At 37.8% G+C, this 23494-nt stretch overlaps 1 protein-coding gene across 1 annotated transcript in view; it reads left to right on the plus strand.

Moving 5' to 3' along the window:
- The window catches only part of LOC122800480 (amiloride-sensitive sodium channel subunit gamma-like), a 313290-nt gene that overhangs the window by 258029 nt on the left and 31767 nt on the right, over nt 1-23494 (plus strand). The window contains exon 8 of the mRNA XM_044069921.1: nt 7692-7756. Within this exon, the coding sequence (XP_043925856.1) occupies nt 7692-7756 (65 nt within the window). The remainder of the gene's footprint in view (nt 1-7691; nt 7757-23494) is intronic.

Genomic DNA, 23494 nt, shown 5'->3' on the forward strand with positions numbered 1-23494 from the left:
CCCTCCCATTTCAAACAACCCACAACAAGTCTAACCCTATCCAGCCTTTTATCATTATCCTGTTTAAATTTTCACCAAATGAACACTCATATAATAATTATCTTACTAGTCAAAGTACTGCAATTAACTTCCCTCCTCTTTCTTACACACATAGCCAGCTATTAAATACCTCTCATCACCTGCCTTATGCTCAATGCTCAGTCAGTTACTCTCAATGGCAATTGCACCAATATTTCATTCAGTAGAGCCCATAATCTTTACAACCTGTCTCATACCCATCTTTTCAAATAAACATATTTAAAAGTAAGTAAGCAAACCCACAAATTAGTCACAAAGAACAAATTTAAAACCAAGTGGCATTGTATATTCTAGATATCCCAATCAAATCTGCAACTATACTATGATATTTACCCCGACCCAGATCCAGTCGTTGCAGCCTTTCCCATAATTTCCTAGGCAACCATTAATAATGTAAAATCTCACTCCCTCAACTTGGGTTAAATGAGTCTAATATTTATAAACATTACATTTAGAAACATATGTAACAAAGTAACTGAACTGTTTACTTTCATATCTCATTTTAATCCTGACATCCTTGGTATCAGAGAATTGTGGCTAAAACCTGAAGTCATAGACAAAGGAATCCTGTCTCAAGGATATAATATCCTTTGACCAGACTGCATATCCAAAAAATGCAGGTGGGGTAGCTAGTATATACTCCAAATACCTGAACATTTCCCTTTATCCGATAAAGAATCCATCATGCAGAGATTTTATTGCCTTACTCAAGCTAAACTCTTATCTGATCATATGTATCATAGCTGTATATATTCTCCCTGACAATAACATCAGTACATCAGAGGACATACTATCCTAAGCATTTACCAATATACCCCAAGAAACCACCATTCTTGAGGAACTTAAAACAGACAGAACCCATATTGTGTCTGATATACCCATTACCAGTATTAACCTGCATGTTTTTTTTTACAAGCAACATATAACAAGCCCTTCTCTAAGGAGTCTACTCTATAATGACTAAACCCAATATTATTTGTAACTATATCTCTGGCACATTACCTGCCAACATAAGTGACCACCTGCTCAGTCTTGCAGACAGGCATTATTGCAATCCATTAAAACATCACACGTATAAGAATGTGAGAGACCTATCCAATTTTAATATTGCCAGTTTCATCTCCACTCTCAAGCAATACAACTGAAATATGTTAAGAAATCTTCCTTTAGATGAAGTCATTCTTGAATTTCACAAAACCTTTACCAATATACTGAATGAACATGCTCTTATCAGGATAAAAAAGTAAAATTTAATCCAAAAACATGGCTATCTAAAAGAGTAGGCAACTAATGGTGCACAAGGGTTGGAAATTATGTCATGGCAACAGATCCCAGGAAAATCTTCTACACTATAGACAGATAAGAAATAAAACCAAGTACAGCATAAGGTTTGAAAAACACTCTAATACTGTAACTTATAGCTGGCACACCAAAACAATCCTAAAAATATTCTGATCACTGGTCCAAATCTGCTAAATCCAGGCCAAAGTCAACAATCCACTCCATCCCCAAAGACACATCATCAACAGTTGTTAATAACTTTAACAAATACTTCCTTCAAGCTACAGCATCACTTATCAAAGACAACCCCACTATCAAATCAACCCCCCACCAACAAAATCCCATGGTAGCTCACCTCTCACTCAAACTGTCCCTACCTCCACCATAAGAAAATATCTCCTAAAACTAAAATCTGCAAGCTTTGCTGCAGACAGCCTTCCTCCTGAATTCCTAAGAAACTGCAGCTGCAGCTCTGCCATACCCAATATCCTTGCTAAGAAATAGATCCATTCTAGAATCTTATGTCCCAGTCATTTGGTAGAAGTTACACATACTTCCTCTTTATAAAGGAGGTCCTTCTGCTAACTATTTCAACTTCAAATCATATGCCATCCTGTCACCATCATCTGAAAATTTAGAAAAGTGTGTCCGTTCCTAATTACTTCAATTTCTTACCATAAACAATATTCTCTCTCTCATACAAAAGCCATAGCCTACTACTACTCTTTGCTTTGCTGATACCATTAATAAAAAGAGGAATACCAGAAATTTAGTATCATCCTTATTCCTACACCTGTCCAAAGCATCAGACACTGTTCCTCATCATAAACTATTACTATAACTCCCCTCCTTGGGTGTCTCCCCCCTCCTACCTCCTCCATCTCCTGGTTTAACAGCTACTTAAGAGATACTCCATGCAGTCAAATGGCAGCAAGAATACTCTTTATATCTACCCACTACTATAGGAGTACCACAATGTTCCATACATGGACCCTCCTGTTTATTTCTAAATGATCTATACACTGCTTCCAAGTAAACCTGTCTTGTACAATATGTAAATCACTCCACACTCATCTGCACAGCTTCTAACCTACAGATTACTCAAGAAATTACTCAACAATCCTTTATATCCATAAAGTCCTGTCTAGACATCTCACAACTCCTACTTAACCCCAAACATGAAAGTATTACTTTTCACCTCAAAATCATTCTCCCAAAGCAAAACTCTTGACAAAAACACTTCATTAAATAATACCCTGATTGAACAGGACCCTAACACCAAACATTTAGTCACAATTGATGACAACTTGAAATTTGAACTACACTTCCAATTTGTTCTTAAAAATCCCACCAAAACTAAAATTATGTCAATATGGTCTGTAATGTATAATGAATGCAACTAAGATTATGTCAATATGGCTTGTTTTCATTTATATAAATGTATGATTGCCTCTGTCATAAGTGATCATTTAAAAAACATGTTTCTTGTTTAAAAAAAATCTTGGCCTCTTCTGTAAAACAAGCTAAAGCCTACCTATCCTACTGTTTGCTTCCCCACCCTTTACTAATCTACAAATGTCCACACAGACAAAGCTATAACAATGCTGCAATAAAATAGCTTGCTTTGCTGCAAATTGCCTCTTTACAACCCATCACTGTTCTGCCCCTAAACAACTAAATTGGACTAAACTCCCATATGACCTCCACTATGAATGGCTATTAGTAGCTCATACTCTAATAAACTACCCTAGGTATCCTGCACTAAAAGGCATGTTTCAACATTACTACCTTACCAAAGCTCACTCTAAAGACAAACACATCCTCTCCTTCACAAAAGCCCAAAACTAAAAGATACTTCTAAAATAGATTTGATAAAAAGAATATCCCACTCTGGTAATACATTGTGGAAAATATGTAATTAGGAAGTAGAAGTTTACATCTGTTTTATATATATACTGCCATGATTAACAGATTAAGAAATGATAAATGGTCATGTGAAATACATTTGCTGCAGTAAGCCAACAGTTACACTGTGAGACAGAAAGACATTTTCTTTAAGCAGTACATTAGTGATCTATCAGATTGTTTGTTTTCTTGAAAAGACTTTGGTACTACTGAACTAGAGGAAGCTGAAATTAGTCAAAGTCAAAGTAAACTTTATTGTCGATCAGACATGCATAGGAGTGCAAGCTGAATGAAATTACGTTACTTTGGTCCACATTCAAGACATAACAATGGACACAGTTTGAATGACTGTAAAACTAATGCACATACAGTAATAATTACAATGTTAACAACACAATAAATTACTATAATTGGACAGGAAGTTATTAGACAATATTACACTACTAGGTATTGCGAAGACTATGATTTCACACTGTGATTGCTTGGAATATTGCACTTCATCAGTTGTAGTATGATATATTCTGATGTTCATATTGCACATGCAGGGAGTGGTGATGCACTCCTGACTATTGTGCATTCAGGAAGTAATACCATAAGAAATCAGGCTAACTGTACCAGTTATTGAAGAGTTTTTACTTTTTTGCATTCGGCTTAGTCATGATCAATTCTGAGCCAAACCTTTTTTTCATAGGTACTTATCAATTTAAATGGGCGTGCAGTCTTGGATCAACTGGCTTGGAAAGTTTGGAAAAAAATGTACTTTATTTTGCACTAAAATCTCCATTTTCCAGTGGGTAAATATTATTTACCTTGCTCTAACCCCCCCACACACACACACACACACTGACCCACACACTCTCACTCTCTCTTTTTTGCTTTTGATTATTTGATTATTGTCCAACTCTTACATTGCAATAAACCTGCACATTCTTGTCTAACTTACATTCTTGTCTACCTTTGTCTATCTATCCAATACTGTAGAGTAACATCTGACTCTTAAAGAAACATCATAAACAGTTGTCTCCATCCACAGACAGACTCTATTATACAAGGAGGATGATGAAGTACATTGACAGGCCTCTTTTCAATATCACACACTGTGCATGCACCAATAGAAAATCTGGAGTCATCAGTTTACATACTGTATATCATTTGGCTGGGGAAGAAAACTGGAAAAAACAGGGAAAACCCAAGTGAACACAAAGAGTACATGTAGACTCCACACAGGGATTGAGTTATTTCCATCTAAATCATTATTTCTGCTGTCTCTTTGTCCCTCTCGCTCTCTCTCTCTCTCTCCCTCTCCCAATCTCTCTTTTCGCCACATTGTTCCACCTCCACACAAAGGCTGAGTTACTTCCATCTAAATCATTATCTCTGGTCTGTTTCTTTGTCCCTCTGTGTCTGTCTCTCTCTGTCTCTCTCTCTTCCTTTCCCAATCTCTCTTTTCTCCACATTGTTCTGCCTCCGCACACAGGCTGAGTTACTTCCATCTAAATCTTTATCTCTACTCTCTGGCTCTTTGTCTTTCTGCCTGTTATGTCTCTCTGTCTCTCTCATTTACATTCTTCAGTCCTTACTCTTGTTCTTCCATCCCCAACAGCTGAAATAATTGCCATTTTTACATCTTCTCCTTGTGTAAAAATGTGAGAATCACCTCCCTGAATTGCTTATCTACATAAACTTTTTACTTTATCGGCATTGCTTGGTAACAGCTGAACATATATTTTTTAATGTTTTCTCATTAAATACCCAAACTGATATAACAAAGTCAAGACTACTTATGGACTCAGAATTTCAATTTATGTGTATGTATCTGCTATCTGATTTATATATATTAGACTTCTTAGCACACCACCGTATATGTCAATGATAATGTGTTTATACTGATTCCATAAGAAATTGTTTTCTAAAGATTTTCACAAAAAGATTTTCGATTGATGCAGATTGTGGCTGAAAAGGATTATGTGCCAGATTACTATCCTGCTTAACAAACAAATAAATAAATAAATTCATTTTGATTGTACTTTGGGATGCTAAATTGTCTGATATGTACCACATATTTTATATTCCTGATAACTTCTTTCAGGAAACACCTGAAGATGGGTTACAGTTTTCCAGATACATGTTCAGCTTAATATATCAATCAGTGTAGTGACTATTTCTTAAATATTGCAGGGATGACTATCAATGAATGCAATACTAAAAAGTATGACTAGTGAATGTGCATATGTATGGATGTATGTATGCAGAAATTTTCAGTAATGCAAATAAATGTTAAATGTCTGCCAGTTTAGTTCATAGCAACGATGTATTTTAGGGATCAGGTGGCCCATATATCAAAATTGTTTTACAGCAGCCTTGAGGTCTGGTGCATAACACTGCACAACATTCAACCACATATTTAATACCTTGACCAAAATAGTTTTAAAAAGTTATTAACTTGGGACTTCTGCCATGTTTTAGATGCTAATGTTCACTGCAAATGTTTCAGGAATTACTGACATCTGGTTTATGGGTCTATTATCAAAAGGAAAAATATGACAAATTCTGTTTTACTGATACACATTCTCTGCATACTACTGTTGCTGCTAGACTATTAGTATAAAAAACCCTTTACATACCTGTAAGAGGTGGAGTTATATGATGATAAACACATGTTGTGGATGGATGGTCTGCCAGTGTATGCTAGGAAGTCATGTTATATAGCCCGCTGTTTTCATTCACCCAGCAGAGTGTACCCTCTAACCAGCCTACCACAACACAGAGCTCAACCAATTTAGTCCTGAACCATGAAACGTGATGGTCTCCACAATATCCTTCTATGAATTAGTTGTAATTTGGCTGTGCTCCAAGAACCTAGTGGTGAGTAAAATACATTTCCATACTTCAAGGTTGTAGTGTCAAACTCCAACCCAGATACACACTGAGGTCTAAGTGTCCAGATCTTAGGGTATGTTCTGTACAGTAATTCTTCCACATTTTTACTTATCTCCATCAGTGACCATTGCTTTTTACATGTAAAGGACTAGAATTCTTAAGTAACGTCACCACCATCCAGCCTGTTATGTACTTAATGACCATAACACTTTCTTCTTTGCTTATCAGTGTTACCTTTGAGCAATCTGTCATGTCCATCAGTAATTGCTGTCTTCTTCTAACTGATTTCACTATCTTTACCTGTCAGTGTTTGATATTCTCTATCTGCATGCCATCTGCCAGTGACCAGACTCCTTTTATTGTTTGTACTTTCTTCTGGTCTGTAAATGATATGAGATTCAACACTCCCTCATCTGCATCTGGGATCAAAAATTAAAGGCGTGTATCTATTTGAAGCTGATACATTTCCTGTAACTTTCTCCCATCCTGACAGTGCTCATATTACACCGGCAATTTCCTCGCTTCAAAACATATGTTGCCAGTCTATTTTCAAATCTGCATTTGCCCTTAAATTCTTCATCAGATTGGCCACACCCATGATCCAGGTTGCTCCATCATTATGCTAAAAAAAAAGTATTTTGGCTTTTCCTGGTTAGGGGTCGCCACAGCAGAACTCTGGTCCGCTAATGATTGGCAATGGATTTTTACGGTGCTGAGTTGCCAGCCTGATGCCTAACCTCCAAAGAAGGCACACCCATTCATGCACTCACATACCTGCATGTCTTTAAACATCACTTGACCGTGGGTAGGACATGCAGACTCCACACAGAAGGCGCTCCAGATGAGAATCGAACAGGATAACCTCTTGCTGTGAGGTGACAACGCTAACCTCTGCACCACTGCAGCCTCTATAGCTCCATCATTATGCTAATGAAGAGAAACATAATTCTGCTTAAGGATTACACAATAATGACAGTATTGTGTGGCTGAATCATTGCACTATGGAAGATACTCTGGTAAGGCTCCCTATATCTGCTCCCATCTTGCCAGATCTTGATCTTTGATTTACACGTGGAATAGAGGAGACAAGATCAACAAGCAATGATATCTGACAAAAGTTAAGAAACCCAACTCTGTTTTTATATATGCTCATAAAGGACACAGCTGTTTGAATTTCGTGGGACCTCTAAGGTTATTATTACTAATATGACTACTGCAGGTCCAGTTTTGTCATAGTTAGCACCAAAATCAGCCATATTTCTCAAACATCTGTGATGACTGCAAATGCTTGTTTGTTAAGTACAAGTAAAGGCATTCTTTAAAGGTTTCATTTTCATAATGCCCAAATATTTATGAAATATTTATTTTATAAAATTCATACAGAATCTTAAGTCAGTAATTCAATGTACAATTTTCTTTTTCACAAAGGTAAATGAATAAAGGCTAATGAAAAGTTCGACATTAATCTCAGCTCTGAAAATATTTTGTATTTATTATAAATGAAATGGATAATTTAGTAATTTATTGTTTGTTCTGTGTTGCCATAGGAAGAATTTTCTAAGAAACTTAAGAGAGCTGGAGGAAAATGGGCCCAAGCAGCAAAGCGTGTCAGGTAGCTATTTATTTTAATGAAATGTTTTCTATCCAGCCACCTTCAAAACATGTATACTACCAACTGTTTCCTTCCCCTGTCATGTATTCTACCAACTGTTTCCTTCCCCTGTCATGTATACTACCAACTGTTTCCTTCCCCTGTCATGTATACTACCAACTGTTTCCTTCCCCTGTCATGTATACTACCAACTGTTTCCTTCCCCTGTCATGTATACTACCAACTGTTTCCTTCCCCTGTCATGTATACTACCAACTGTTTCTTTCCCCTGTCATGTATACTACCAACTGTTTCCTTCCCCTGTCATGTATACTACCAACTGTTTCCTTCCCCTGTCATGTATACTACCAGCTGTTTCCTTCCCCTGTCATGTATACTACCAACTGTTTCCTTCCCCTGTCATGTATACTACCAACTGTTTCCTTCCCCTGTCATGTATACTACCAACTGTTTCCTTCCCCTGTCATGTATACTACCAGCTGTTTCCTTCCCCTGTCATGTATACTACCAACTGTTTCCTTCCCCTGTCATGTATACTACCAACTGTTTCCTTCCCCTGTCATGTATACTACCAATTGTTTCCTTCCCCTGTCATGTATACTACCAACTGTTTCCTTCTCCTGTCATGTATACTACCAACTGTTTCCTTCCCCTGTCATGTATACTACCAGCTGTTTCCTTCCCCTGTCATGTATACTACCAGCTGTTTCCTTCCCCTGTCATGTATACTACCAGCTGTTTCCTTCCCCTGTCATGTATACTACCAGCTGTTTCCTTCCTCTATCTGTGAAGCTCCTGCTCTTGATACCATCACATAGCCACTCAGCAGTTACAGATGGACTGTTCTTCACCAAATAATTTCATGTGACTGCATACATAAGCACAAGTCTCTCTCTGGATATACACTCTCTTTACCTATTGCTGGTTTCTTTTCTTACATTACAAGTTATTATCGACAAATTACTCAAGATATAGGGTACTTTATGTGATGTTTACTCCTAAAACAATAAGCATGTTTTTTGTTCACAGGCTAGATGGCAAGTATCATGCTCATTATGGCTACAGTATACACGTTTCTTTAGTTTATAATCAATGTGGTAATTTATCAGCAGGTTTTAAACAGATTCTACATTGACCAGATCAACTTATATGATTAGCAAAGTGATATGATTTCCCCTTCTTTACACTGCTGAAAAAAGGACCATATACTGAGATCCTGAAACCACTGCCAGTGCAAATATCTTTAAAAAAAGGCAAACAAACTGGTAGACTGAGAAAATTATTTACCCTTTCCTTATAGTGTAGGTGACTGGAACCCCTGTCTTTGTAGGAAAAAAAAATATTTGTCAAGCATTTCACATTAATACAATAAAATCATAATAATTATGTTTGAGCTCAGATTTTTTAAACCAAAATATTAAACAAATAAAATTTTGGAGCCATTATACAGCTTCTATGGAATTTCATGCCAAATGGTTCTTTTTATGGTGTCGGACGCATGCACTTTTGAAATTCTGAAATGTATTTACTTATTTTTTCTTAACTGGTACCATCTGTATCTTAAGCCATTGTTTATATGTTCTCTTTTCAATGTGAAAAGAATGCACATCTCACACAAAGATACATTCCTGTAAATTACACATCAATTAGTTGAGATTTTATTTACTTGTTGACAATCTGGTAGGTGGGCTTATTTTCTGCCAAGAGCCACAGATAAACAAAGCACTGCAAATAAGTAAAATAAAAGTGATCACAGATATCTTAGAAAGAAGATAGTTTAAACAAAATAGCCTCTTTAATAGCAAAGTACAGTAATGTAGCTTTTCTCTTGTAACTGCAAAATTCAGCTTAAAATTTAAAATTAAGTACTTGTAAAGATTACAAATTTATAAATTTTCTGATAAAATAGTGATAATATGTTTGTCTAACTGACTGTATACTAAACATATAATAATCCAATCATTCCACATGAATACATTAGCCATAAATTAATTCAAATGTTAGCTGAAATAAAAAAAAAAGTATAATACTGACAGAGAACTAAAATGAATTGTACTGTGATTTCTAGTTCAAGCAGATGAGCCAGAAGTAGAAAATATGTAACTACAGAAGAATAGATTGTGGTCTAGATAAAACCCACTGCTAAAAGATTTGTGCTCTGAGATGGCATGATTGTTAAAAATGAAGACTATGAGTGCTATTCAAACTGGAATAAACAAAATCAAAGTGAATGTCAAATTCTATATTTACAGGAGGATGCAAAGCTCCCATACCTCAATGAAGAATGCTTCACCACTCCAACTTCTTACTTCATGTAATCATCTCTAAGGTTGCACTACCTTGAAAAAAGTGAAATGTTCCTTGCGTTGACTTAATTTGAAGACTCTGCTTATCACATTCAAAAAATGTCTCAGATGTTGATGGAATTTAGCAAAGCCGCATGAGCCCCAGGTGTTCAAATCTAAGTGCCTTGCAGCCAGGGACACAAGCGACATGCAGCTCTCATGGCCATCTACTCCTGTGTGAACTCAAATACTGTGTCTGAGTGAGGAGCATTCACCCAAAAGCAGTATTCGAATTAACAAGGTTAGTACATTGGCCATGGGACGGGAGTGCAGGCTGGGGAATTAGATGATGATTAGGAGAAGAAGTTTAGATTTAGAGATCAGCATGGGTGTTTAGGGTTAGGAAACAAGGGAATTTTTAGGTAATCAAGGACTTTAGGTTTAGGGAGCACGAAGGGGATTTTAGGTTAGGGAATAGGATGCAGCTTAGGGTTAGGTAGTGGAAGTGCTGTTTTTGTGTCAGGGAGTAAACAGGGACATTACATTATAGGGAAGTGGAGTGGAGATTTACTTTTAGATTTACGGAGTGATTGGGGACTTAGGTTAGCAATGGTAGTCTTATGGTTAGGGTTGGGGAGTGGGTGGGAGTTTTTAGGATAAAAATTAGGGTTCTGGTATAGCTATGCAGGATTGGGTGGTTTGGGAGATAGATAATTTATTAGGATCAAGCAGTTAGAAAAAGTGGCGATGATCAAGTGTGTCTCCAGTTAGTAGCATGAGGGCACTTGTAGCAGATCCATTCTACGGTCTTTATTAATGTGCCCATAACAGAATGAATGAAGCCTACAGCTGTAGTTTAGTAAAACATATAGAAAAGATATATTAAAATGAGTTAAATGTAGTTTTTTGTCCTTTAATCTCTGTCAAGTCTGTGGCTATTGTTCCTTTACTATTTGTAAAATGTACAAAATATGTAGGCATTTGCATTTCTTTTCTTAACAGAGATGCAAAAAACTGTAGAAATTGAAGATACTCTGAAATCATTGGTTGAGACTTTATCAAGAACTACCAGCTTCTCTCCCCTCTTTTAATAAAAATAAAATAAATAAGTAAACAGGAAATACAGAGACAGACAGTTGTATATTTGAAAAGTAGCAGTTAGTCTATAACTTGTTTCCAGAATAATAAAATAAACAGAAAGTACATGGCTATAAATTTAATGAGAACATGAGACAAGCTTTTATTTACAAAACACTTCAAATATAAAATATTTCCCAATCACAGAAATATTTAAATAACCAACAATTAACCAATCACACATTCAGTGATGTAATCCACGTAGCCTTAATAATGGTTTGAAAGAGCAAGACTCATTTAAGTCTGGATCAGTTAATGCATTCAGTCACAGTATCCATTTGTACTCACAATACTGTGGGCATTTCAACTGTTGCATATGTCTGGTCATGTACACACTGAAGGGTCATGATACTAAATGATAAGCCTATTACGGGTAGAATAAAGTGGCACTGTGTCTTCCTTGGTCCTGGATTTCATGCTCTTACTTATAAGTTGGGTGACGTAGAAAGATTTTCTTACTACCTTGGCCACATATTGATCAAAGGCTTGATTACTGTCTACATATGTTCCTTTGTGTGTGAGTATATATATATATATATATATACATACATATATATATATATATATATATATATATATATATATATATATATATATATACATATATATATATATATATATATATATATATATATATATATATATATATCTGGGTCTACTTGAAATAACCGAAAGACCACAACACCAAAACCCAGAAGATCGACACCAGAATCACGAGACTGCAGAACACCGAAAAGTGCAAAATTCAAAATCCCGACATTATGGGAGTTTGATTTAGCACTTTTGGTGTTCTGCAGTAGGTAAGTATGTATGTGTAAGTGTAGTTTTGAGGGGTATTGCTGTGCGTAAGTGTGTGTTGTGACTTTGGTTTGTGTGTGTGACAGACTGTAATGTGTGGGTGTGAGTTTGCCTTGTGTGTCTGTTTGTGCGATCTTGGAGTTAGAATATTAAAGTGGGGGGGTGTGGGCCCACAGTGGGGCTTGCCCCCCTACCTATCAGTAGTGTAGGTTGGTGTGTTTGGTAGTTTGGCGCAGTTGTGTGTCTGTTTGTGTGTATGTATGAGGTTTACAGTTTTGCGATTTTCAGTGTTATGGGGTTTTGTGATTCTGGTCTCGGTTATTTGAGTTTTGTTGTTGTGGTTTTTCAGTTATTTCAAGTAGACCCATATATATGTGTGTGTATATATATATATATATATATATATATATATATATATATATATATCTATATCTATATTCAGACTACCGGATCAAGTCCTAGGGGTGTCTCATTGTTGAAGTAATTAGCTTGGGTGGCAGTTTTCTCAAAAGGTACTATAATGCACTTCTTGGCATTGAGACATAATCCATGACTTTGGCAGCAGTCATTTGTCTATGTTAGACCATCTTGTAAGATGTTTGTGTCATGGGGAATCTTATAGCTCCTAATTTGCAGTCATCTGTGAACTTTTTCAGCCAAAGAACCTTGACATTAGCCCTTACCTCTGAAAGGTAGATGCCAAATGAGAGCTGCCCCAGCACATAACCCTGTGGTAACTCATGGATGAACAATCTCTTATTGGAGGTGGTCTCCTTAATCTTGACTTCCTGGGTGCTGTCTGAGTCAGCTGGAAATCCAGCAAGTTATGTAGGAGATTATGGCCAGTTAAGTGAGTTTGTCAACTATACCTGAGTGGGGTATTGTACTGAACACCTTAGCCAGGTCCAAGTAGGTTGGATGCACCAGTTTCCCCTCTATTGTCTTGTTGACTTTCTCAAAGAAGTCCAACAAGTTTAGTAGGCATGGCCTTCCCGTGTCAAAGGCAAACTGGGTTATTTTCAGTGTTTGAAGTTTGTCTATGTCTTTGCTGAACATTTCATTCAATGGTTTTGTATATTAGCCTAGTCAAAATAATAGGTAGTAGTCTCTGGGGTAATTTGATGGTACACCCTTGCAAAGTGGAATAACCACTGTAGTCATCCACTCTTGGGATATAAAGCCTGTTTTGAGACTGTAGTTGAAAAGTGACTCAAGCTGTCCAGATAGGTCATGTTCCTGGGATATTGTTGGGGCACACTGAGGCTGTGTTTTTAGCCTTAGCAAGCTCCTCCATGACCTGCTCCCTGCTATTGGTCGGGGGGGGGGGGTTATGCTAGTAGGTATTTCATAGGGGAGGCTCGGGGAGTGGGTGGTGAAGTTTGAGCTGAAATTCTCATCCAGCAAATTTGCTATATTGCTTTACCCATTGAAAGTAACACAACTAACCACCAGTTTGGCACACTAGTGTGTGCTGCCATTAATTTCATGTTTAGTTTAATTAGAGAGTTCCTATCATTATGGGAGCTGCTTTTCCTGATTTTAGTCATGGGTTTTTTCTTGTGTTTTACATTCTATTAAGGTTAGGATTCCAACAGTACAGCTTTGTTTTTAGAGTTTGTTTTAGTCACACTTCTAATAGGTACAGCAACCTCTATACAGCCATTTACATGTTTGTACATGGTCTCTGTGAACTATTCTGCATAGGTTGCTGTGAACTTGTGGTTGGAAGGGGGTCTGAATTTTGAAAAACTATCAATTAATAGGCTGTAGTTCTATTTAGAATAGTTCCTAACTGTTACAGGGTTTGCTGGGGTTACAACTTGATTTTTATTTCAAATGAGTCAGCTTTGTGGTCTGACCTCACCTGTGAGGATATAACACAGTAGTGGCGCAACACTCTCCCATATTGGTGAGTACCAGATCCAGTATGTGTGAACTTTTGGTGGGTGTGCACACTATCTTGTCAAGGGCTTTTGTGTTAATAAATTCCAGGAATCATTGTGCCTGCAAGTATGAGTCAGTGTATGTTTTCCAGTCTATAGAGAGGTGGTTAAAGTCTCCAGTGAATATTGTATTTGTTTAATGGTGAGTGTCTTTAGTAGGTCTAAGTATGGGCTACAGGATTCTAGAGACACAGAGTGAGAGCTATAGGTTGCTAAGATATGGGGTGGGAATTTGCATGTGGATAAGTTCCAGGGCATCATACTGTTTAATGAACAAACAGTTAAATTTGCTGCTAATACAGATTGACACTCCTCCATCTTTTGTCCCTGCTTGTGCAAGGGAATTCAGGAGGCCAAATAAAACGTCACCACACGTTCCAAAGTCAAAGGAGAAGCCTAGTATATGCCAGAGTCTTGGGGTTAGACTTTTCCACAGTAAATAAGTGTAACAAATAGTCTCCAAATGTCTACAGAGAAAAGAAGGAATGAAAGCCATGAGAAAGCGAGAGAGAGAGAGAGATAGAGAACAAACAAAGGTAGCACCACAGTAGTTGTCTGGTGTCTTGAAACTGCAACGGCTCTGGGATATCATGCAAAATACCACCATATTGTGGTAAATGGAAACAAGTCCATTGCTGATGGGGTACTGGATAAGATGTAATTATTCTTAAGTTGTTAAAAAGAAGCATCTTTTGTCCAGGCAGTCCACTTCACTTAAGGCAAAGTGGAAAAAAAGGCTTCAGATTCCATTGGACTGAGATCACTTGGACTGCGAAGTGAGCCAAAGAGACAAGCACAAAGTAATATGTTACAGCAGACAGTGTAATTGGAAATGATTGTGACATGTAATGACATAAAGTCATGCAAGGAGGTGAGGAGGCAAGGAGACACTTGCATTTGGAAATGAGGAGGGGAGACCTAGTCAGTCCTCAGAAATTCAACAGATTCTAAGTAATGTGGCTACATTCAACAGAGCAGGTACTAGAAAGCCTGAATCTGAGTCACTGCTGTCTAAAGGTAATGAACATACTTTGAAAGGAACTATTTCAAGGAAAGAAATGGTTGGTAATAGTAGGCCTAAGTGTGACTCACTGATGTCAAACGTTGCTGGACTATCCTTGGAAGATTAATTGGAATGGGTTGCAATCAGAAAGAGGAATCAGGCGCAGCTATTAGATCCCATCTTACTAAACCTGTGGAAGGCAGACAAAGACGTTCTAGATCATTATGGATAAGGGTGTTGGTATACTGGGACAAGGAGGTATTGAACTGAAAATGGAGTTTTGTAGAAGAGGAAGTAGGGAGAAGTGACATGGCAACTGGTAGTTCCAAAGGTCTGTTGGTAGTGGTTGACCATGTTATCAAGTACTACTAGGAAGTGGACTGTTCCTCAGCTGAGGAAAAAAACACGACAAACACACTGTTAGGCATGTTTAGCAGGGTATATTCCTTAATTCCTTATTCCTCGGTTTTTTCACTAGCCTTAAGAAATATTGCCAGACAGAGGCTAACTCATAGTCAGATTAGCTGCCCTGTTTATGGAATTGCTCCAGGGTAAAAATAAAAACTCACCCTTCTGTCTACAAGCACATGGCATGATTGGGCAGTTTACTTCTACTCTTAAGTCCAAGAAGAGAATATTCACAGATGAGTTTAAGCAGGAGTGGAATACATCCCTGCCCCATCTTCTGTATGGAAGCAGTGAGGGTGTCCCAAGAATTATCAAACTTTTCACCATTTGAGATACTTTAAGGCTAAAATGTGAGGGGGCACAGAGGCTTACTTTAGCTCAATTATGAAAGGAATGGAACCTAATGTGAAGTATGTGTTGAGTTTCAAGTCTAAGCTCAAGAAGCTCACAGGAATGGCACAAGAGCACCTCACAAAAGTACAAAATAATGAAAAACATTTAGAATGATAGTACAATGATAGAACAACAATATACAGTCATAAAAATAAATACGAATTATTACTGCCCAACAAAATAAGTTGGTGCAAGTACCATGGAAGGGTCCTTTCATTGCTGTGAGGAAGGTAAGCAGTGTTAATTATGTGGAAAACTTGTCAGGATGGAGGCAGAAACACACACTCTGTTATGTTAACAAACAATCTCTACAATGAATATTGGTATTCATTATCTGATGCGGGCTGCAGAGGGAATGGGAAGCATACCTCTCAACCTCTTAGAACAAGAAATCTGGACAAAGCCATCAATAAATGTGGGATAAAGACCTAAAAATAGGGTCAGTTCTTAAATATTGCTTCTACAAACTTAGAACATTGATAGAATAACAGGTTTTGCATTAACATGAATTTTCTGAAGGGTATGGAGCCTGAAACTCAAATGGCTGTCATTGTTTTCTTACTTCAGTCCTGAATGATTTGCCACTAATTTGCCAGAAAATCAAAATTTTATGAAAAAACAGACCAAAAATATAGGGAAAAATCTGGACATTCTGTGAAAATCTGTACAGTTGAGAGGTATGATGGGGGGTGTTGATGTTTTTCACGAACCTTCAGTGGATGAGGTATGGTAGTCACAGCAATTGCACCATACCCTTGTTCTGGAAATCCAGGCTGTACTATAAGAATACAGGAAGTGTTCAATGTGATGCCATTGGACTAATTGACTGGCAAAATGCCCAATGGCCAATCCAACATGCTCCTAACAGGAAGAGTTAGCAGGTCAAGCAAACTATTGTAAACGCAGCTACAGCAGATGATAGAATTGGGGATACTCCAGGAGTTCCTAAGCCTTACTGGTATTACTGCTGCTGAAAAAGGATGGAAGCACCATAATCTGTGTAGGCTATAGATAATTGAACATTCACACTGGGCCAGATGCTACCTCCTGGCCAGAAGAGATGATGCTCTGGAGCAGTTTGGTGAGGATAAATATCTGACTATTTCTGCCCTGTTTTGAAATAACTAGCTGGTAGACTTGATGTGGACAGCAGTGGAGACATCATCTTTTCTGACTCGATGTGGGTTTATATAGATATACCAAAATGCTATTTGAGAAGAAGAATCCACACCAAAATCCCTTTCTGGTTAAAAATGGCAGAGCAACTTTATAGAGGTTGATAGAGCACATCATAGTCAGAGCAAGAGGCAATGATCTTAATAGAATCATAGAATCATAGGAGGTGACTAGGCTATTGGCCCTGAGGCCCTTATAAGCTTATCCAAGAGTTTAGCCCATGTTTAGACAAGTCAACACCCAAAGCCCCCATCCAGCAGGGACACAGGTGGAATCCCAGAAGTATATTCCCTGTTTCCCATCCAGTTATCCAGGTTGCACATAAAAAGGGATAATGAGGCACTCTGCTTGACTTAGAGAGGGAGTCTATTGCACATATGGGGGTGTCTCTGTGACACAAATTTGTCCAGCCAACAAGTCATATTGATAGCACAGACTAGATTGAGGTTGCAGGTACGGGTTGTTCGAGTGGAGCTTGACTTGTGGATATGCAGTAGTCCCATCAAGGCGGGATCTGAGATTGCTTTGTATGCCAGACTGAGGTCACGTCTGAGGAGTCTGTATAAAACTGAGTAGAGGGACAGGGCTTTTTCAGCTGTCTGTGTAGGGTAGATATTTGAGGGCTTGTATTCTCCTTGTAAGGAACCACTGTAGTCTCTCCAACTGCTGCATGCGCTTTGCAAGCTACATGCCAAAGGAGGCATTGTCCTCAATAATTGGCCTTATAAGGGAAGAATACAGGGATTTTATGATCTCTTTGTCCATGAATGAGATACCCTTACTTATGAGGTGGGCCATGTGGAAAGCTTTCCGTGGAAGCAACGTGGTGGTCAAAAGTCAGGTTGCTATCAACTTGGGTACCCAAATCCCTCACTACTGATTGTGTACTTAGGATGTTGTTATTAATGTGATAATATGTGGGGATGTCACTCTCCCCAAAGGGGATGATGATGCATTTTTTGGCATTTAGCTTGAGGCCATGTTTCTGGCACCAGTAATTTGTTTGGGTAAGACCCTCTTGGAGGACATCCACATTACTTGGGGAATTGATGACTGCACCCAGCTTGCAGTCATCTGCAAACTTGGTCAGCCATAGCCCACTGGTTTTGGCCGGCACCTCAGAGAAGTATATCCCTAATAACAGAGGCCCCAAGACCAATCCCTGGGGTACGCCACTCGTTACGGGTCTACTGCATGAGGTGGCTACCACTACTTTGATTAGGTGGGTTCTATCAGTGAGCCAGTTTGCCATACATCTGGTAACATATGGATTGATGCCTAGTTGAGAGAGTTTATCTAGTATGCCTGAGTGGGGAATAGTGTCAAAGGCTTTGGCCAGGTCAAGGTAGGTGGTGTGCACCGTCTTCCCCTCGTCCATGGCTTTGGTGACTGTCTCAAAAAAATCTAGCAGATTTAACAGACATGGCCTTCCCTTGACAAAGCCAAACTGTGTGGGGTTGTTTGGAGGTTGTCAATATCTATGTTAATGAGGTCCATGATAATCCATTCCATGGCCTTGCAGATCAGGCTAGTTAAGCTGATGGGTCTATAATTTCCTGGATTGGTGGATGCTCCACCTTTGTGTAAAGGGATGACAGTGACTGTCCTCCTCTCAGCGGGGACAAAGCTGGTACTCAGGCTTTAGTTGAATAGGGTGCCTAATGGAGCTGCAATTCATGCCTGAGTTCAAAAGTATTGGCATTACACACACATAGGCAGGAATTGCACAAAGCCACAAGGGAATATACTTACACACACACACACACACACACACACACACACACACACACACACACACACACACACACACACACACACACACACACACACACATGCACAGTTAGCAGTATTGAGATTAAAACCCCTATCTATCTAGCTGTATGTACTATAGTGCTACATACGTATCACATGCACCATGGAGCTTATATACGCCTGGGGTGGTTGGCATAATGGTTAAGGTATTTACCTCACACACAAGAGGCACAGAGTTTGATTCTTACCAAGGGAAATTTGCTTGGCTTAAAATAGCCAATAAGGGCAGCTAGCCTAGTACTTGCCTATGAACCTAGGAACCTAAAGAATATCTGCATCATGTCCCTATCTGTAGTAAGTCATGGCAAGAATAAATTCAAGCATTTGGAGGGTATGCTGCACACTGAAAGGACAGAGTTAATTAGTAAGACAAGCATTAGTATGTTTATCAGAAGTATCTCAACTTAATCATTAAGCCAGTGATGGTGAAATTCAGTCTTAGCCTACCAAGACAGGAGATGTATAGGCATATCCTATCCTATTACCCAAAATCAGGTAAGGATATTCTTGAGGATTCTGTGGCATTGCAGAAAGTTTGTACCTACCAATAGTACCATATCCACTCTTTTTGCAGACAAGAACTTGTCAGGTATTTTTCCAAGAGCTGTGGCCTCCCTGCATTAAACTGTTTTGATTATCTTCAATAACTTATTATACAGGTCATTACTTCAAACCATAGACTAGTAGTTGTTCTTAGCTGGGATACTAAAAATAAGAATATAATCTTGGATGTAGACAGTGGTGGCTGGTGACTTCAAATCAAAGGGGGCTGCAGGAGACAGCTGAATGTGTGAGGACAATGGTAAGGGGTGTGGCCAGATAGAAAGGAATGTGGCTATGCTCAAAACCACAAAAACTGAGACTTTAATTAAATATGCTGCCCTGGGTGCCAAACCATCATTATGAGAGTCCAGTCAAGATAAAATGAAGTGTAGAAGAAAAAAATATTCCAATGCATTGGCTACATGACAGCTTACTTAATATCTAGATGGAAACAAAAAGTTTGTGAGGCATGAAAAAAATATTTACTTTTTAAATACATTTCTGGAATGCCAGTCAAAATCAAGTATAAAAACAAGCAGCACTCAACTTAAACCACTTCTCCTTGCACTGCAGTTCTAATTATAATTTATATTCAACTTTATAAAACGTATCAGGTAACATGCTGAAAGTAGCAATCTCTGTGATACCCCCATTTGTAAAAATGTTTCTTATCCAAAAAAAGACCTGCTACCTAACAACAACTATCTACTTGTTTCATGGAGAAAACATGATAAAAGTAAAAATGAACAGCAAAGAAGAAACAAGCTCAAGATAAATTGCTTAAAGGATTACTGCACAGGTTATGGACCACACAATAGATTGGCATTCTGTTTAGCTTACGGGTAAAGCCTGCAAAGATGACTGCCTCCAACAAATGAAATGAGCTTCTGAAAATACTGTAATCTTGTCCTTTATTACATTATTGTCATATGCATTTCAATACCTAAGACTTATACGTTAACTAGTTAGGTAAATATTATCTGCATGGCAACAACAAAAAGGCTGTCAGCGTTGGTAATTCTTTAACAGTATGCTTATTAAAGCTTACTTGCATCTTACAATCTCAGCCAAGCTTACCTGATGGTCATTAAAGCATTGCTACTTAAACACAGAGCAAAAGACACTGCAACAACATGCATTTTCTGAATAATAAGAAGCATAAATCTACAGTATAAAAATATGACAGAAAACCTGAACATTCTGCAAAATCAAGGACAGATGAAAAGCCGCTATAGTACTTGTGCCTACCTTGGATGGGGGAATACTCTGCACACTTACACTTACACTGCATAACTGCTCCTTGCATTGCTTGGGCACATCCAGAGTCACTGCATGGGAGAGTGGGGTGCAACAAGTATGTCACAATTTGAAATGTCTCTGGCTGACGGTGATGGCCCTGACACATTTGTCTTACCTCATAACCTCAGAGCAAGAAATCTGAACAAAGCCATAAACAGAAGTGGGACAAAGGCCCACAAATAAGGACATTTTTAAATATTGCTCTTATAAACTTAGAAAGATAATAGAATAGTTGGTCTTGCATTAATATGAATTTTCTAAATGGTATGAAATCTGAAACTGAAATGTTTGTAATTTTCTAACTTCAGTTTTTAATGATTTGCTACTAATTTTCCAAAAAAACACAATTTTATGAAAAACAAACCAGAAATGTGATGCAAAAATATAAAATAGCCGCACAATACAGCTGTGAACCTGTCAAAGAAGGAACACTTTTTTAATATTAGTACTGTTAAGTTGAGCAGCTGACAAAATAAGAGAATCTACGTGCATTTCTGAAATAAAAGTAATCTATAACTCTGATCATTAGAATTATTTATTAATTGTAAACATTCCATGTTTTCTTCCAAAACTGACATTTTGTGGACGGATTATTAGGGGGAGAGCAAACCTTTGAGCTAAAATCAGGAACAACTAAGAGACTTGGATATATCTAATTCTATAAAGCCATTTTTTGCCTGTGCTCTCAACCTCTTAATGCAGAAAATCTGAACAAGGCCAAATATATTGGGGGAACATACAAACAGTACTAAAAATTGATCTTGTATAAACCTAGACAGTTGATAGAATAACAGACCTTGCTTAAGCATGCATTTTTCTGAAGGGTATGAAGTCTGAAACTCAATGTCAGTCATTATTTAGTGACATCATTTCTAAATGATTTGCCAGAAAGCTACACATTTTATGAGGAACAAACAAAAAATAAGAAGCAAAAATGTATTCATTCATTCTGCAAAAATCTGTACAGCTGAGAGGTACAGTTCAACCGGGGCTCTCTTTGAGTTTGCCGCCCTTCCCCCTCACAAAATCATGGTTGAATGTGGCCTACCACGCAGCCATTCCAATGTCCCATTACTTGGCTATTTTGTCCCATTTACTATAAACGCTGTAATATGCATAATGCTTTACTTCTACGATGATTTGGATTTAATTCAAAAGTTTTATTTTACATTTTACATAACAAACATTAATAGACATCTGCTAAACAAAGTAACGCAGTCTCACAATGAAAATAGATAGCATTAAAACTTCTCTTCCCTTGAAACTCACATTCATTGAAACAGCATTGAAACCCACATTCAAAGAAAATACATCTTGCCTGTGGCAGATAAAGATTAACTTTGGGCTGTTTTCAAATCATAGGCCCCTTGCACACAAAACATACATGTGTTCTTTGATACAGCTTCATGATTGTATTAAATTATATTGTATACTAAAGTACAGTTTTGAAAGGGCATTTTAAATTTATTGTATTGAACATTTTTCCAGTAAACAGTGAAACAAAATACATGCACCGATATTGACAAAACTGCCCAGTTTAGAATAGTTCCATCATAAAAGTATACTCAAACTTCTACAATCCACCAGTATCAGTAAATATGCACAATATCTGCAGAAGTAAAAGTCATCTAAATAATTCCACATTAATGAGATCTGTAACTAATGAAGAGTTTGCTGCTAGAAAACAACTTTATATCTCATTGTTTCATCTACAAATAAAGTGACTGCTGCCCTTGAGGACTAAATTACCTATGCTGCATTAAAAAAATTATAAGCTAGTAATATTGCAATAGGGACTGGATGGCAAACTGATAACAGGTTCATAGTTACTAGGTATCTCCACCAAAGAGGACATTCTCAGGACTGCAGCAGCCAGCCCTTTAAAAGTACAGCACAGTATAGTATCAGCAATGCACCTACATACTGTGGGAGTAGAACCCACTGCCTTCTGCATCAAATGCAAGTACACTACCTGTTATGCTATTAAGAACACAAATGGCCTCACCATAAGCAGCACTAAACATCTCTTCCAAAAAAACACCAAAAACAGCAAAAAAAAAAAGGCGAATTGCCGAGGTACCAGATCACTTTTGAAATAAAATTGCTGGTGCAGTGCTGGAATTGTGTCTAAACGTCTCTTCCCCTGAAGCTCACAGCTCCTTGTAGAATCCACTCAACACTCAACTGTAACTTTCAACTTTGCAGCACAAGAAATCTTGAAAACGCCAAAAATGTATTGGGGGGACAAAAGCCCAAAATCCAAGGACACATTTTAAACACTGTTTGTATAATCTTGGAAAGTTGCTAGAATAAAATGCTGTGTTACCGGCATGCATTTAACTGCCAAGTCTTGGACCCAGGACCCTATGCACTATAGTCCGAGCAACATACTACAATGTCACATCATCTGTTTCTTGAAAGATAGGAAGAGTGAAACTTAAATGGCTGTCATTTAGTGAATTCAGTTCTCACCATAGCTCTCAACCTCTTAGCACAAAACACCTGGACAAAGCCATTAATGGGAGAATACAGCCCCCAAACATATTCAGTCAATTCAGTTCTCACCATAGCTCTTAACCTCTTAGCACAAAAAACCTGGACAGAGCCAATAATGGGGGAATACAGCCCCAAAAATAGGGACAAATTTCAAATATTGATCTTATAAACTTAGAAAATTGCTAGAATAAAAGGTTTTGTGTTACCATGTACTTTCTGAAGAACATGAAGTCTGAAATTCAAATGTCTATCTTTATTTAGTGAATTCAAAATCCAGAAAACCACAAATTTTGTGAGGAACTGAACAGAACAAAAATATGAGACAAAAACCAGAATAATTTTCACAAGTGGTGGTGGGTAAGAAATTCAGGCTCATGCTACCTGCATCCAAGGTACAGGGTTTGAGTCTGAGTTCTTTTCTTTAGCCACCAGGTATATTTCCTGA

Source organism: Protopterus annectens, chromosome 4.part0, assembly GCF_019279795.1.
Source record: "Protopterus annectens isolate FY-2018-M chromosome 4.part0, PAN1.0, whole genome shotgun sequence".
Classification (NCBI taxonomy): domain Eukaryota; kingdom Metazoa; phylum Chordata; order Ceratodontiformes; family Protopteridae; genus Protopterus; species Protopterus annectens.